This window comes from Exophiala oligosperma (genome assembly GCF_000835515.1).
Source record: "Exophiala oligosperma strain CBS 72588 unplaced genomic scaffold supercont1.5, whole genome shotgun sequence".
NCBI classification, from domain to species: domain Eukaryota; kingdom Fungi; phylum Ascomycota; class Eurotiomycetes; order Chaetothyriales; family Herpotrichiellaceae; genus Exophiala; species Exophiala oligosperma.
In genome coordinates this window covers 2045840-2061810 of record NW_015622822.1, presented here as the reverse complement: position 1 = coordinate 2061810, position 15971 = coordinate 2045840, and the positions used below count along the sequence as shown (strand labels likewise).

The 15971-nt window shown below is 49.5% G+C and overlaps 7 protein-coding genes across 9 annotated transcripts; 5 read left to right on the top strand and 2 right to left on the bottom strand.

Moving 5' to 3' along the window:
* Positions 1-97: 97 nt before the first annotated feature.
* Positions 98-3343, top strand: PV06_06073 (isoleucine-tRNA ligase). Its single transcript, XM_016407144.1, has one exon. It carries the CDS (start codon positions 205-207, stop codon positions 3229-3231), a length of 3027 nt encoding a protein of 1008 aa, XP_016262748.1. The 5' UTR covers positions 98-204; the 3' UTR covers positions 3232-3343.
* A 907-nt stretch (positions 3344-4250) lies between these two features.
* PV06_06072 lies at positions 4251-6259 on the top strand. 2 transcript variants are annotated; one of them, XM_016407143.1, is made up of 6 exons: positions 4251-4736; positions 4793-4859; positions 4914-5401; positions 5451-5538; positions 5586-5690; positions 5738-6259. In XM_016407143.1, the coding sequence occupies exons 1-6, from the start codon at positions 4612-4614 to the stop codon at positions 5753-5755; spliced, it is 891 nt and encodes a 296-aa protein (XP_016262747.1). In that variant the 5' UTR covers positions 4251-4611; the 3' UTR covers positions 5756-6259. The 2 variants fall into 2 exon arrangements, with proteins under 2 accessions (XP_016262747.1, XP_016262746.1); XM_016407142.1 differs by having other exon boundaries at positions 5586-6259.
* A 190-nt stretch (positions 6260-6449) lies between these two features.
* PV06_06071 lies at positions 6450-7950 on the top strand. Of its 2 annotated transcripts, XM_016407140.1 has the most exons (3): positions 6450-6698; positions 6818-7031; positions 7268-7950. In XM_016407140.1, exons 1-3 carry the CDS (start codon positions 6595-6597, stop codon positions 7391-7393), a joined length of 444 nt encoding a protein of 147 aa, XP_016262744.1. In that variant the 5' UTR covers positions 6450-6594; the 3' UTR covers positions 7394-7950. The 2 variants fall into 2 exon arrangements, with proteins under 2 accessions (XP_016262744.1, XP_016262745.1); XM_016407141.1 differs by having other exon boundaries at positions 6450-7031.
* Positions 7951-7993: 43 nt separating this feature from the next.
* Positions 7994-10537, bottom strand: PV06_06070 (uncharacterized protein; the record flags this gene model as incomplete). Its single annotated transcript, XM_016407139.1, has 3 exons — positions 7994-8807; positions 8930-10248; positions 10482-10537. The coding sequence occupies 3 exons, from the start codon at positions 10535-10537 to the stop codon at positions 8287-8289; spliced, it is 1896 nt and encodes a 631-aa protein (XP_016262743.1). The 3' UTR covers positions 7994-8286.
* A 1133-nt stretch (positions 10538-11670) lies between these two features.
* On the top strand, positions 11671-12757 carry PV06_06069 (uncharacterized protein; the record flags this gene model as incomplete). Its single annotated transcript, XM_016407138.1, has 3 exons — positions 11671-11979; positions 12038-12256; positions 12311-12757. The coding sequence occupies 3 exons, from the start codon at positions 11671-11673 to the stop codon at positions 12755-12757; spliced, it is 975 nt and encodes a 324-aa protein (XP_016262742.1).
* A 132-nt stretch (positions 12758-12889) lies between these two features.
* PV06_06068 (uncharacterized protein) lies at positions 12890-14041 on the top strand (the record flags this gene model as incomplete). Its single annotated transcript, XM_016407137.1, has 1 exon — positions 12890-14041. The coding sequence occupies one exon, from the start codon at positions 12890-12892 to the stop codon at positions 14039-14041; it is 1152 nt and encodes a 383-aa protein (XP_016262741.1).
* PV06_06067 (uncharacterized protein) lies at positions 14030-15785 on the bottom strand. Its single transcript, XM_016407136.1, has 2 exons — positions 15380-15785; positions 14030-15304 (listed from the first exon to the last, which is right to left on the bottom strand). Exons 1-2 carry the CDS (start codon positions 15534-15536, stop codon positions 14214-14216), a joined length of 1248 nt encoding a protein of 415 aa, XP_016262740.1. The 5' UTR covers positions 15537-15785; the 3' UTR covers positions 14030-14213.
* Positions 15786-15971: the final 186 nt, after the last annotated feature.

Below are 15971 nucleotides of genomic sequence, written 5' to 3'. Positions count from 1 at the left end.
AAATCCGATTGGCGGAGCGAACTCATTCCTCCGCACGGAATGGTCAAGCTGCAGATTCGAGCCCGAAAGAATTAATTATCCATGTTCATTCTTGACCCAAGCCTCGTGTGCAAAGCAATTCTGCTACCTGTGTCGGTCCGTGTATCCGAGGCTCTTGCAGCTTGTCAATTCTATTTCTAGCGCTTCGGTCGATGTCTCGGTGACATGACCCAAGTAGCTAAAGATGCGGCCAAGTTTCTGAAGAGCACTCTACGTCTGCCTTCTTCGACGTTTCCACCTCGACCACATCCTACGGATGTCGCAAAATACCTCCCAAAATGTACCGATGAGCTCTATGCATGGCAGCGACGCGAGAGGCCTGCCTCGAACACCTTTATCCTCCATGACGGACCTCCCTATGCGAACGGCGATCTGCACGTCGGACACGCGCTCAACAAGATTATCAAGGATATAATATGTCGATCTCGGCTTGCGGAGGGCAAAAGGATAGACTATGTTCCTGGATGGGATTGCCATGGGCTGCCTATCGAGCTCAAAGCGTTGGAACACCATGGCTGGGCTCGTGGACAAGGGGTCGACCCTGTGGCCATACGAAAAGCGGCGCGCAAGTTTGCCTATAAGACGGTCGACAAGCAGATGGCAGGATTCCGGTCTTGGGGTGTAATGGGTGACTGGGAAAATCATTGGCTGACCATGCAGAAGGACTTTGAGTTGAGGCAGTTGTCCGTGTTCCAAGCCATGGCAGAGCATGGCTTGATTTATCGCAAGAACAAACCTGTGTACTGGTCACCGTCTTCCGGGACGGCTCTCGCGGAAGCAGAGCTCGAATACCAGGAGGACCATGTGTCTAATGCGGCTCTGGTCAAGTTCCAGCTTAATGGCAGGATCACTTCTGTCGATGAGCCAGTTTATGCACTGATCTGGACCACCACGCCCTGGACTCTGCCTGCCAATCAGGCCATCGCGATCCATTCAGGACTTCAGTACTCCCTAGTGCGGCTGGGTAGCCATGGACTGATCATCGTAGCGCGGTCGAGAATACAATACCTCGAAGAAACAACTGGGCATCAGGCAGAAATTGTAATGGAAAACATACCCACCGATCAAGTTTTACAGAGCACCTACTCTGGTATTGCACAGCTAGCGTCAGGTCCAGAAAGAAGACCCGTCATACACGCGGACTTTGTCTCTGCTGATAGTGGTACCGGCCTTGTTCATTGCGCACCAGGCCACGGCATGGAAGATTACGAGGCTCTGCAACCTCTGATCAAGAGTGGCAGCGTGTCGGTGAAAGCACCGGTCGACAACCTCGGCCGCTTCGACGACACTGCATCTCCAAGTGACCCTAGTATGCTTGCTGGGAAGTATGTTTTCAAGGAAGGGAATCAAGCCGTGCTGAATTTGTTACAAATGGAGGATCTCCTGGTGCACCAGCACAGCTACAAGCACAAGTACCCGATCGACTGGAGGACCAAGGAGCCTGTCATCATTCGTGCGACCGCACAATGGTTTGCTGAAATTTCAAAGATCCGAGCCGACACATTAAGCGCTCTCGATAGTGTGCAATTCTTCCCTGAATCGGGGAGAAGTCGACTCCGGAGTTTCGTCGAGAACAGAAGCGAGTGGTGCATATCTCGTCAGCGCGCTTGGGGTGTGCCTATTCCTGCAATCTACCACAAATCCACGGGCGAGGCGGTTCTGACACCTGAAAGCGTCACACATATCACCAATGTCATCAAAGAACGTGGTATCGATGCTTGGTGGTCGGACGCACCAGACGACCCAGCATGGATCAGTCCTGGACTTTCATCCGACACAACTGGCTTTGTCCGCGGCACAGATACGATGGACGTCTGGTTCGATAGTGGTACCAGTTGGATGTATATGCTCAAAGATCAGGACAACTTTAAGCCTCGGTCAGGTCCCCTGGCAGACGTCTACATGGAAGGTACAGATCAGCATCGAGGCTGGTTCCAGTCAAGTTTGCTCACGAACATTGCCTATCAGAAGTCCACGCACCCGGACGCTTCTTCGTCTCACGCTCCATTTCGTATCCTCGTCACACATGGTTTCACACTCGATGCGCACGGCAAAAAGATGAGCAAGTCTCTCGGTAATGTCATTGCACCAGATCAAATCATTGCCGGCATTGAGCCAGCTGTCAAGCCTACTGCGAAGAAACAGAAACGAGAAAACCACCCCCTGGGACCAGACGCGCTGCGGTTGTGGGTGGCCAGTAGTGAGTGGACGAAGGATGTGGTGATCAGCGAGAAGGTGGTTTCTGCGGTGCATAACGCTCTGGACAAATACCGGCTTACCTTCAAGATGTTGTTGGGCATGCTTGCAGACTTCGACCCGGCCATGGCAGTTCCGTACAATCAGATGTCGCGACTGGATCAGATCGCCATGCACCATTTATACTCTGCAGGCACAGCTGTTCGAAAGGCATACAGTGACTTGGAATTCCACAAGGCGGAAAGTAGTCTCTATCGCTGGGTTGCGATGGACTTGTCGAGTTTTTACTTTGAGGCGATCAAGGATACAATTTATTGTGACAAGCCTGCCAGCGAGAGAAGATTGAGTGCCCAGACAGCTCTACACCATATTTTCTGTCAGCTGCAGGAGATGTTAGGTCCAATCACTCCCTTGCTCGTCGAAGAGACTTGGGCATATGCACCAGAAGCATACAAGACAGGTATGGAACATCCGCTGAAAAGGGTATGGGGAAATCTACCTCAGAGGTGGCATGACACACGACTTCAGAAGACACTCCCAGCACTCATGGCTATTAAATCGAGCGTGAACGGTGCACAAGAAGGTGCGAGAACGAGCAAATTAATGGGACAGTCATTGGCGTCGGATGTGACTCTCTATCTCTCGAGTGCTGTGGACGTGTCGAGTATTCCGGAAGAGACATGGAAAGAAATTCTAGTTGTGTCGGGGTTTCAGATACTACATGGAGATGGTGAGCAACCTGGAAATACTGGGGATCTAAATATGCAGGATGGGGGTAAATGGGCCAGAGCAAATGAGATTGTGTCGACCACCGGAGAGAAGATCGGACTTGCTCTAGTCCAGAATCCTCAAAAGGACAAATGCTCAAGGTGTTGGAAATACGTGGTGGGATCTGAGGAGTCAGAGACTTCGACGCAATCATCTGAGACGAGCGCGTCAGGTGAACCTCCTCTTTGTGACCGATGTACAGATGCTGTTGCAGAGTTTCGCCAGTGAAGCGACTGAACGGATCAAACGAAGATATCCCTGTACCAACATATTACTCGTTACTACTGTGTATAGTTAGCTTGTTGCATCTTTACTCCAATGTGAAAGGAAACAGTGTCCCACTACCGAGTATTTCCGTGTGTCATGGTTCAGGGAAGATTGGCGTGGAGTATGGCGCTTCTGGAATGGTTTGCACGACAATTTCTGCTGGTCATGGGGTTTTGACGTGCGGTGAGAAATACCTGGTGTATGGCCGCTTATTCAAGGGATGAGGTTGGTGTGTGGGGGGGGGAACGTGGCTGTGGCTGACTAAATGATTGACATGTTCAATCAACCAACTTCTTTCTTGGTTTGGCTGGTGTATCGTTCGATGGGCGATCAAGTCTTGATGTGAAGATCTGAGGATTACTAGAGCCATCGAATGCTAATACTCGTAAGTCAGTAATGTCGTACCCGGTGGCGGTGTATCAACCATGGAATCTGATGCTGGACTGCTTGGTTTTTCCGACGTCATGAAAGCATGCATTGCGGATAGCTCGACGGTCTAGCCTCCCGCCTCCAACCAGGGGTGGTACGAGCGATCTGCTTTTGGGGGGGAGTAACATGCAGCTAACCGCGGCGTCGGCTTGCGGTCTGATACAAGTACTGCACACGGTACATCTGTCAATGACTGTACGATTGAGCGATTCGATTCCTGTGACGTTGCCGAAGTCGCTGGAGGAGACAATTGTAGCAAGTAATTCACCATCAATTAAGGGTAATAAGGGGAGGTATTCCCTCCCTACGGAGTACATGCTCGGTACTTACTGGGCACGCTGAGGGCGCCGAGGGCGCTGTAACGAGTACAACGAGGTGGACACTCCAGGCCTCTAGGCGTGGCTGGTGCAACAATCACAGCCTCTGAATGGTCACCTCTGACGCTCGCCCCCTGGTCGATATAGCGCTGCCCCGCATCATGCACAACTTTGACCTCATCGCAGCTTTGGGGCCTTTGAAACACAATCACCAGTCAGAAGTCAATCGGCGGATTCGATGGGTGATCAGTGAACAAGACTGACGATGTAAAGTAATGCAGTGATGGTCCATGCCTGGCACGCTCACCAGCCAACAAGCTGTCAGCAATCAGACACTCCTCCTTCCTCTTCGTCATCGTTACTCGCCATCGTCTCTTTCTTCTCCTCAAATAGACTGGGCTCCTTCCCAAAGCACTGACTCGTACCCAGTCACCTCATCCTCGTACCTCTTTGACTGCTGCCTTCTGACTTCTTTTCCCTCTCTCGTCTTTCTTCTCAACCACTCTCACGTCCCTCGACAGCATCTACTCTTCCTACTTGACACTGCACACCTCTTGAACTTGGTCTCTGCATCACCTCTCTACTCATCGTCAGCATGATTGTGCATCCAGACATGCTCAAGTCGGTGACTCCCACCTCCTCGGTGGCTCCAATTCCCACCATCATCCCAAACCCTGTCATCACGGTCGAGGCTGGTGACATGGGCAGGAGAACTCTCTGGTATTTCTTCTCCCAATACTACAGACAAGTCTAGCCACTGACAAGACGCTCTTCAGGGTTGTTGTCGTCCTTATGGGCCTCTCTTCTCTTGCCTTCTATGGCATGGCTTTCCGTGTGCCTGTGGTATGTCCAGTCCTGCCTTCACTGACCGAGGAACCACGTGCTGACAATCCCTAGCAAAAACGTCTCTTCCACATCCTCACTGCCTTCATTACCACCTTTGCATTCATCTCCTACTTTGCCATGGCTACTGGTGACGGCGTGAGCTACAATACCTACACTGAGACCATCCACCACAAGAAGGTTCCAAACACATACCAGGACTACAGGAGAGAGATCTATTATGCACGCTACATTGACTGGGCTATCACCACCCCACTTCTCTTGCTCGACTTGTGTCTTCTTGCCGGTCTGAGTGGTGCCAACATCTTGGTTGCAGTTGTTGCCGATGTCATCATGATCTTGACAGGATTGTTTGCTTCTTTCGGCAGCAAGAGCAGCCAAACCTGGGGATGGTATGCTTGGGCTTGCATTGCCTACCTGGTGGTCGTCTACCAATTGGCTTTCAATGGCCGCACAGCCGTTGCCAACAAGGACAGCAAGACCAAGGCCTTCTACGCTTCTATTGCTGGTTTCACCCTTATCTTGTGGACCATCTATCCAATGTGAGTGCTTTCTGGTATGCTGACTGTACATTTACTGATAATTATGTAGAGTTTGGGGTCTGTCCGAGGGCGGCCATGTCATCAACGTCAACCAGGAGATCATCGCCTATGCTGTGCTAGATATCCTCGCCAAACCAGTATGGGTCAATTTACAGTTCTCTTGAATTTTACTGACTTGTCTTAGGTCTTTGGTTTCTGGCTCTTGTTCACTCATGATAGCATGTCGAGCACCTCTCCATCTCTTGAAGGTTTCTGGTCTCAAGGCTTTGGCAGTCAGGGAACTCTCCGAGTGGGTGATGATGACGAAGCATAAATGCATCTACTGATCTTGTTCAGGTTGGTGATGACGACTAAATTGTTCATACCACTCGTGGTTTCAATGACTGTGGACCAGAAGATCGATGGGGTTGAAATGTCAGCAAATGGAGAAGAGCGAGGGAGAGTGGAGATGACAGGTGTGAACTGTGTGGTAGTAATGAGGAACAACTCATGACAGCGACGATATGCTCATGGTACAGGCACAATGGCTTTTTACTTCCATCATGATTAGGAGACTTGTGAGGAGAAGGTCCAGCATTCTGGAGTCTGTGGGCTTTCTGAAGGCTCGCAAGGCTCAGCCAACTAATTGTACATTAGCATCCTTTCCTTAAGGCATATCCAGAATCGGCGTCAAGGTTGTTTGACCCAAATATTATGATTAGCGAACTGGAAGCATGCACCATGTTAACTGTGCAGACCAAACCTTTTCTATTTAATATTCTGCTGACTCTAGGTCGTACGTGGTACTGTTATATTCTGGGTTTACAATGTAAGTGTGGACGAAATCGCGAAGCATATCTGGAGCGACACAGTCTCAAGCATGGCTCAAGCAGTGTAACCAGGTTTTTTACGAGTGTAAGGGTTATTAATGACTTTCCTTCCCTTTCAAGATTCTTGCAATGCTGGGAAATCATTGGTGGTTGCCTGGCTGAAATACTCGTGACTTGTTTCTCACGTCACCTTTTTTGAGCCTCTGTTGATTTTTGTTCTCATGTACACAACACTTTCTTCCTAATTGTGTTTGATACCACGAAGAAAACAATTCTACCGATCCAGAATCTTGATTCACCTTGTTGCCTCGTCTCTTGAGAAAAGGTTCTCAACCTCAATAACCTCTCGGATTTCTTCCATTCTCTTTCCTGTTCCTCATCATCATGGCTTCCGCCTACGAACACCCGTGGTTCTGGTCCACCTTCATGGTCATGGCGATGCTTGTTCTTCATCTACCTGTCGTTGTGGCAGCTCGAGTTGACATTCGGTTGAGTTTTCCTTTCTCTCGTTTACAGGATTGGCTTCTAGTTGGCACCACCACCACCACCACCATCACCAACAGTACTACTCGTAATGTGACATACTGACAATGTCGAAATGGAACAGTGCGATTTCTACCGACACTCCTCCTGCTCCAATCGTTACCAAATCATCATCTGCCACTCGTACCGACGGTTGTACTTTTACTGCATTCACCGAACCGGTCATCGCCATAGGCCCTACCAAGACCGAATACACCTTGACCACTTACACTTCGGCCTTGTATGATTGTGATGGATGTGAAGATATTGATGTGGTTGTCTTGGGTCACATTTTTGTGGTACGTACACTCTTTTTTTCTTTAACTTACTGTTCAGTACACTATCTATCCTATTCCGTCACCACCTCACTACATCTATTTGAACGTGGCCGTGGCGTATATGTGTGTGTGTGTGTGTGTGTGTGTGTGTGACACTGTCACCATCCTCCTCCTCCTCCTCCATTTTTTTCTTGTATGTCAGTGTTTTCTGCTTGACTTACATCGCTGACCTTTTTTTTGGCTATGTGTGTAAATAGAAAGCAAGTTTCACCACAACTGTGACCGCAACAAACGCTACAACCGTCACCAATGCTCGTTGCAGCCCGACTCCTCTACCTACTTCTTCTGCTTCTCTCGTGTCTATTTATGGACGTAATGATTGAACCCGTCGCTTGTTCATCACACACGACCACCTTTTGTAGGATGGGAGACATTTTGCCAGATGGGACATACTCAAGTCTGATATGATTGAGTTTCCAAGAGAAAACATTCGAATGAACACAAGACACAGACTCAGAGATGGTGTACATCTTTTAAGCCTAAATGAAGGAATACAGGTAACATGTGATACTACTCGGTATCAGTATCAGTATGGGTTATCACTATCACAAATCACCGTGGCCCAACAACGACAGACTTTGCATCACTAGTCTGGTGTGGCGGCAAGGGTTGATACCAAGTCATTCCTTTTTAACAGACATTAATCAATATGCTGGTGGGAAACATGGTGATGGAGATGGAGATGGAGACTCGAGAGTCGAGAGACAAGGTCTTTGCAAAAAAAACAATGGAAGACACTGAGAGAAGTGCTGCAACAATCAAATGGGTCATGGTGGTATCTCATGTGTTTTGATCAAAAACTATTGAGTGATTACCAGACAGTTGCTGTGTTTTTTAGAAAATGAAACAAGAAAAATACTATGGAATACCATACTATCATTGCATGTTTTCTGTTCATCGTACATGTGGTATCGATGATGCTCGTTCGCATACGGGTATGGTAGGCCAAAAGATTCAATGCTCACTTCCCGGTGGTTTTCCCATCAACTACTTGACTGCAGCAACTGACTTGGTAGGTATTTCCCCCTTGATTTTATTCTCGACACTTTGACAAGAGTCCTCAACTTCTCCCTTTGATTTCTCTTTTCTCATTCGAACAAAAAGTTAACCTGGTTGATCCTGGACTGACTGGATACCACTGCCCTTTTGTTTTTGGTTCTTGCCCTTTTTCCCCTTTTGATCGTCCATCCCCATACGAAAGTATCTACCTAGGTAGTCAAACACGAATATCGTGAATCCTCCGAATGACATGTTGTATGAATCCCACCCCTAGCGCGACATCTTCTCCTTCTTCTTTTTCCTTTTCTCCGTTTCCACCTCCCACATGGTCTTCCCCAACCACACCGTCGGGATCAGCGTCGTCGTCGACATCGTCAACATCGCCACACGCCAGACACGACACCGTCAGGTCGGCATACTCTTGGCCCATGGTGGTGGGGAGACGAGTATCGGCCAAGATCGTCAGGACCGCCTTGACGTTGTTTGCTTTCTTGACCGCGTCCTTTTCCGTCCAGATTTTCCGTTCTTGTCCTTCGTGGTCGTCGTCGAATGGTGACATGACCGCGGCTCTGAGACGGTCCGAGACCTCGGGTCGAACGACACCTCTCGAGTCTTCGACGTAATCCACAAACGAAAACCAAAGCCCAATCTCCAAAAGGCACACCCCGAGACTGTAAATGTCGTGTCGCATGGTGTGTTTGAGGTACGGATGTGAACCTTGACGATCGGGGTGACGGTCTTTGGAGGAAGAGAATGTCATTATTAGTATTGTCATTCTTAACAAGGCATTCGGATTTTGTTTCTCTCTCTGTGTCTGTGTCTGTCTCTCTGCCTTTTTCCGCGGGCCTGTGTGTACTCACATATATTACGTGCCATTATATCATCACCTCGAAGGTAAGATTGTCCTTCGGCCAAACGAAACTCGGAGAATCCTACCAAAAAAGCATGACCCAGGTATGGTGATGTACCATTGACGTTGTTGGAATCTTTGCGGTCGGAAAACAAGAGTAGAGTCTCTGGTCTCACATTCTTATGTACGAATCCCGAAGTGTGGACGAAACTCACCGCGTTGCAAAGCCGTTTTGCCAGGTCGATGCGTTCGTTCAGAGGGCACGGTGTCTGATTGATCAAGACGCGACGGAAACTTCTAGGCGTATCCAAACCTTCTGGGACCGAGAAGAGAATGGACATTTGAATATCATCGGTCCTCTGAACTTTTGTCGTCGTCGTCGTAGTAGTAGTAGTGACGAGACGATGGGAACTAATGACTCCGCGACATCGTAACAGCCCAAATACCATTGGGTCAATGCTTGATAGTACCCGTGCCAATCTTCGAATGTTGCTCGTCGTCTGATTGATGTCGATGTACGGACCGTATCTGACGGTCTCGACGACGATCAAGTTTTGCTCGTCTTCCTCGTCTTCGTTTTCCTCCCAAGCTTCTTCTTCTCTAGCTTCGGCTTCGGCTCCTTCTGGGATCGGCATTTTCTTCTTCTCCTCGGTCACGGAAAAGGGAGAGTACAATAGGAGTCTTTTTTCAGAGGCCAAAATGTCCGGGTGGACGAATATGTCGACCTCTGGAACAGCGGTATTTGCCGGTAATACTTGAGCGGCAGCGGCGGCAAGTTGACCATTTGCCGGAGGATGCCCGTGAAAAACACCCACGCGAGCTTCTCGAAAAGCTCTCGCTCCCCTTACGACGCCCAGCCGATCTTCCTGCGGAGCGTCGAGGGTTTTTTTCAGTGTCACAATGGTAAAGTACCAAGAAGGATCGAATTCGGCCTGCCAATCCTTGATACTGTCGACGATGCCGTTCATAGTCTTGAAACGAAGCGCATATTCGGCCTTTGCTTTGCTGGTCATTTTCTTTTGCTGGTTCATGTGCGAAAAGGGCAGGATAATGGCACCCATAATTCCTCCTCCTCCTTCTGTGGTTTGGTTTTGTGGTAGGAAATGCTGCACACTAATGTCCGCTTGGTAGAGCTTGCTTTCCAAGACGTGAAGAGTCCTGGATTGAATCAACAAGAATGATTTTTCGAGTTCATTCGCTCGTTCTTTCAAGACCGAAACTTGGGCTTTGACTTTATACCACCGATTTTGAAGGCGGATGGTCAACTCGACCAGAGCCGTTTCGGCGTGGGCGTATGCTTTGCATCTTTCGATGAGCTTCTCGCCGTACCTGTTGTGTTGTACGCTCAAGTGTTAGTATAGCTCTGGTTGTGAAGGTACTTTCATTACGACGAATGGCTCTTGTTCCTCCCTCATACTCAAAGAGTGTAGATCCCCCTACTACTCAACGAGTGTAGAGGCGCCAACAAACATGACTCAACGCCAGGGACAAGTAGGTTCTGTTTCCTATTCCGATAAGGAGGAAAATGTTAAGTGAATGAGAAGAAATGCGAAGATACAAACTTGATGATCAGATCGACTAGTCCTGCAAGAGCCGCAGCCGTTGCAAGAGCTTCCATGCTACAGAGTATCCTGTTTCGCTTGAACTGGAAGAAGTTGCGAAATCAAAAAGATGTAAATGTGGGAAGTGACAAGGCTCAGTCTAAACCTCTTTTTTCCTTCTTGAGAAAATTCCTGAAGCTGTCTTGTAATCTGTACCCTCCTGTAAAGAGTGGCTTAGTCGGATATTTGTATGGTAATGCTAAACAGGCGAATGCATGTAGGAGTGGAACACATCCCACCCATGAGACCCGAGGAAGTAGGGGGCAGAAGTGCCTGCAGGTCGAGAGACCTTGGCGAATTGGCTCCTTGTACCCCCATCTCTCGGAAGGAGTCCTAAACCATTGTACAACCTATCTACAGAGTAGTTTGGTCAGTCAAAGCCATTCCACGAGACTGGCCGGGGTTGGAATTGAAAGGAACCACAAAGGAGGGGGAAGCCTGAAAGCCAACACACACAAATCCAACCTGTGGGCACAGGGTCGCCAGTAAACAAATGGTCTGAAGATTCAGCGCGCTACATGAGCGAATTGTGTAGAGAGGCGGCGCTCATCTTTGCACCAAGGAGTAACGCCAACGCAAAGACATGCAAGCCACGTCCTCTTCTTGGAATCACCAGTACAGCTGGTTGCTGCCACGTAGTGCCTTGTTCCTTTTTCCTTTCTGCTGTTTGGCATGGTTCATCTTCCAAGCTTCAGCGAAATGAGGCACCACTGTACGAGACAGGATAGCGCAGTAACACAAGAGACAGCTGGGAGAGGAAGTCTTTGGCCCGATTTGCAGTACAGCTGAAATTGTGGATACATCCGTATTCCAATGAAGGGGACTGTCCCGTCGACCCCTGACCAAGTCCCCCTCAGCTGGTGACTTGAGATCTTCCAATCCTCCAGCCCCTCCAATTTAGCAGTTTACTGTGCTGAGCAAGCTGGACCAACCCAAGCGATGTCTGGCCACACTGACACACAATACTCCGTATGAAGACACTCACCTACAGCGACCCAAGGGTTTGACCTACCTCTTCACACTTCGGACATTCGACCTCTACGGGTATGGAGTAAATAATCCGTTGACTAAGCGTAGTGGAAGGCTATGTATGCCCCATGATTAGGTAGTCATACTCCGTATTGCTTAATGTCGATATGTCCAGGGTTCAATGATTGGCAAAGCAGATATCGACCTGCTGAAATTAGAAATCAAAGGTAGCTATCGTGAGGGCTTCGTCGAAAGGGTTCACGCTCCTGATCGGGACCTCGGCTTGCCGGATAGCTACACCACAACAACATGGGATCGAGAAGAGGAGTATTTCGCCCGTGGAACCTATGGAACTCTGCATCTCGAGAAGGAAAGGGACGCCCGTGGACGCCCTGCGCGCGTCCGTGTCGTCAAGTTGTTGAAGATCGACGACTTGAACGCGGAATGGCACAGAGAGCTCGATGCTTTAGTCGAGTTTTCCCATCTCAGAGTACGCTGTCCCTTTCACTTTCCCTTGGTCCTGTCCAGATGTTGATTATCTCACCAAGTACTATGACTCTGGCTCGTTCGTCGACTTTGATGGATGGTTCGCAAACCGTAATTTTGTGTATTTGTTCATGGAATATCTTGAGCTCAAAAGCCTGCATGATGTCGTGGGAGCGAATTCACTCGCAGAGAACGAGATCCTTACTATTGCTATTCAGATACTGCAAGGAGTTAGCACCATGCATGCATCAGGATACGTTCATCGCGATCTCAAACCCCAGGTAGGCGACTTGAACTCTTTCTGGGCATACATCAACGGTTGACTGATTGGACAGAATATTCTTGTAGCAGTACAAAGCCCAGACTGGTGGGTGAAAATTGCAGACTTTGGACTCACAAAGGCAATCTCGAATGAGACGCTGGCACGGACAGCGGGGAGAGGTTCCGAGGGCTATGCAGCACCTGAAGTCTTCCGGGAGACCAGACCGAGGGACGACCGCGACACGTCGCATTATGACTACCTGGTGGACGTTTGGTCTATCGGCTGTATTCTTTTCAGATTGTTAACAGGGGCGGTGCCTTTCGAGGGTGACGATGTGAAAGATCACTATTCGAATTTGTCGTCGTTTCTCATTACGATGAAAATTGGACCGCGAATGATCACCGCCGACTTCACTTTCGCATTGCAAGAAATGCTGCAACCGAATCCGCGCCGGCGTATCAGTGCCGAGAACGCACTCGTATCATCCTGGATAATGGGCGCTCCTGCAGGTACGATTTGAACATTTCTCGATACTCTCCAGGCGCAAGAATTTCTGATTGTTGGCTTAGCCGCGCGAAGGGACCGCCGTCGACCCCGAACATCCAGGTGCTTGACCCGCAACATTACTTTCGAAGAGAGGCGCTCAATACTCATGGACGTGCAGCCGGAGATTCGGCGCCAGGGTTTAACCAACACTACCGAAGCTCTGCATCGGTTGGCAATGCAGGGAGATGTCCGCATGGTGCGTTCCCTCCTCGAATTGGGCGTAGACGCCAACTCTCCATGGATCTTCGAAGCTGCTTTATCCGAATCGTCCTTGAAGGGCAAGGTATCCCGTACGCCAATCGCTTCGGCTGCCAGTATCAGCTTTGAACAAGATACATGTATGGAGACCATGGAAATGTTACGCCTGGGAGGATGCGACATGAATGACTCACCTAGCCTCCCAGGCGCAACAGCAATTACAGCCTTACACGCCGCCACCTCAGCAGGCTTCGCAGACAGGGTAGACTGGTTACTCAACAATGGTTGCAGGAAGTCGATTGAGAAGGTGTGTGGTGAACTTCGACCATTGCATGTGGCAGCACAGGGCCGCGCCTACCAACACACGGATATTGTCGCATGCCTGCTGAAGCATAAAGCTGTCGTGAATGCAAGGGCAGGAGGACCTCTCGGCGCGACTGCAATTCACTATGCTGCCCAGTTGGGTCTCGATCGCACTGTTGATGAGCTCCTCAGCCGTGGTGCAGACATAAATATGTCTACCACTCTGACAGAGAGAACACCGTTACACATAACCATCGTCGGTATGGGTAGATATTCTTCGCGCCTAGTCATTCCAATCCCCACGTCTTCGCGACATGCCACTCAGCAGATGGGTCTTTCAGAAAATCGGTTGGCGGTTGCAAAAGTCTTGCTTAAACATCATCAACTCAACCTTCGAGCAATTGACGCAGATAGGATGACAGCATTGCACTACGCTGCTCGATACCAAGAGACAATGTTTGCACGCGAGCTCATCGAGGCTGCACAAGGTCAAAGGTCACTCCTGAACATGGAATGTATGGGTGCCACTGCTTATCAAATGGCCTGGGAAGCCACCGAACGAGCCAAAGAGAGCGTCATTGCCAACATGCTGGAGGCATATGCCACGCCTGAAAATGTGGCGCTTAGAAAAAAGAGAACCAACCCTAACATCTGGAGGAGATTGATTGGCCGTAACCGCAACGTGACGCCCGCTCGAGGTCACCTGGCACTGCGTGTGTTTGACGATGAAAGTGTGGTTGACAACGAATGGTCCTGAAGAGAATATCGAGGATACTGAGAAATGAAAAGAAATTCAGTCTTGACATGCCGAAGGTGGAAAGGTGGCAGGGAATAGGATAAACCTTTTGACGTTCCACCAAATAGCTAGATCATAATAGCATCGAACATTGCTCGAGCAACTCAAATTGAAAGAATCCCGAAAGTCAGCTTCAGGGTTCACCGGCCCCCGCAGGGATTGACGCGGATGGAAGTGTTACACGCCCGCCGACCTCATGTGGTCGCTGCCTTGACTTCTCCGAGTCATGGACTTCTGCCTTTTCACGCAGCTCATCCCACCTCCGATTCTCTTCTGGTCGTAACTTCCCTGGGAAAAAGACGTCGAGCATACTTCTCCCTACTTGTGTATACTTCTCTTCAACATCGAAAAGTGTGTCCATGACTTTGCGTCGCGCGATGACCTCGACAAAGTTCAGATGTATCCCATATGCACTTGGATGACGGTGCCAGCTCGCCACCAAGACGTTCTGCATCGTACCTAGGGCACACACAGCCATCAGATACCAAACGTCGTGCGTTTTTCCTGCCACGGTGATCAAGAGGGCGGACCAAAGAAATGCAAACGCCACTAAGGCGATGGAGGTTGCATCGAAGCTTCCTCGTGGGAAATCGTTCGGTGCGGCAAGATCTTCTAGATCTAGACCATGGCCGTTGCCAAATACAACAATCGCGTGCTGCGCTCCATTGCCTTTGGTGAGAATGACTGTCTTCCGGGAGTGGCGCCTGCATGCCCATTTCTCATCCTTCCACTGTGGGAGAGAGCCTGTAGCATATGACAACACAGTACCAATTGCAGTAATCAAAATGATTGACCAGTCTCCGTAGATGCCGACTGGTATGGCAGCAATTCCGAGTTGTACGAAAGTCGTGCAGAATCCTGAGTAGAACAGAAAGTCTAGAGCAGGTCTACCAGCCTCGGGGTTAAATCCTGCTTCGTAAATCGATACACACAGTCCAACACGAGGACGGAAATCTGCAGATGGGCCGGGAACAGCTTGAGGTTCTCGCTTCCAGAGCTTATGTTGTTCATGAATCTTGAGTTCCTCTTGGACCTGCGACATCTGAATAAGCACCCTTGGATCCATCCAGTGTACATAATCGTCCAATATCCTGTTGAGAATCCATCTATTGCACACACGCGAATATCCAGTCTTCGCATTGATCACCAAGCAGTTTGAGTCGGAGGGCATGAGATTCCCACGGCCAACGGAAAGGAGAGCAGAGAATGCATAAGCGACCCAACCTGTATGAGAACTAGTCAGTAAGACTCACTGGATTGAGTCTCAATGAACAACAGACCTGGCGGAAGGCAGCTTACCAAACGAAAAGGCAACAGGAGACATGAGGCCACCAGCTAGCTGCGCAAGAGCCTTCTGAACGATACCGGAGCCAGCCAGGAGGAGGATCGGAAAGACGACAGTAGGGTGAGCCCAACCATTACGGAGGTCATCCACGGCCGCTTGAGGGTCGAACATCTTGTTTCTGCGACTGTAACGGGGAGACTGTGTGATTAAAGGCTTTCGCTTGAATGTTGACCGCGCGGGCTTGGGATAAGCATCAAGTCATGTCGTATGTAGATCACATATTCGTTGATGTTGATATTCACAGGGTTTGCTTCTGCAGCACTCGTTGTAGAAGCATTGAGTGACTACGTCGATGGAAGCAGACACATACGCATCGAGCAGCGTGGTCACCTAGACCTCTAGGCAGTTGACGGAGACTTGTAAACGCAGCTGAGGACGAGAACTCTGGACCATGTGATTGGAGGGGAAATGACAGCGAATGGATGCATATCCGGGGCGAGGCTGCAGGGCCTTTACTCGTCTCGACAAGGCTGAGGGTCGGTCGAGAATGCGATTGGCGTTGCCATTGCTCAGTCTAAACATGACATGCGCTGAGATCCATCGCAA

What these genes read in the sequence shown, in the direction of transcription:
- PV06_06071 (XM_016407140.1), top strand. Translation starts at nt 6,595, where the DNA reads ATGGCTTCCGCCTACGAACACCCGTGGTTCTGGTCCACCTTCATGGTC. An exon ending in GCAGCTCGAGTTGACATTCG is followed by an intron (nt 6,699 to 6,817) that starts GTTGAGTTTTCC and finishes GAAATGGAACAG; the next exon opens with TGCGATTTCTACCGACACTC. An exon ending in TCTTGGGTCACATTTTTGTG is followed by an intron (nt 7,032 to 7,267) that starts GTACGTACACTC and finishes GTGTGTAAATAG; the next exon opens with AAAGCAAGTTTCACCACAAC.
- PV06_06072 (XM_016407142.1), top strand. Translation starts at nt 4,612, where the DNA reads ATGATTGTGCATCCAGACATGCTCAAGTCGGTGACTCCCACCTCCTCG. An exon ending in TTGTGGACCATCTATCCAAT is followed by an intron (nt 5,402 to 5,450) that starts GTGAGTGCTTTC and finishes ATAATTATGTAG; the next exon opens with AGTTTGGGGTCTGTCCGAGG. An exon ending in TAGATATCCTCGCCAAACCA is followed by an intron (nt 5,539 to 5,585) that starts GTATGGGTCAAT and finishes GACTTGTCTTAG; the next exon opens with GTCTTTGGTTTCTGGCTCTT.
- PV06_06073 (XM_016407144.1), top strand. Translation starts at nt 205, where the DNA reads ATGACCCAAGTAGCTAAAGATGCGGCCAAGTTTCTGAAGAGCACTCTA.
- PV06_06067 (XM_016407136.1), bottom strand. Translation starts at nt 15,536, where the DNA reads ATGTTCGACCCTCAAGCGGCCGTGGATGACCTCCGTAATGGTTGGGCT. An exon ending in TCCTGTTGCCTTTTCGTTTG is followed by an intron (nt 15,305 to 15,379) that starts GTAAGCTGCCTT and finishes GTTCTCATACAG; the next exon opens with GTTGGGTCGCTTATGCATTC.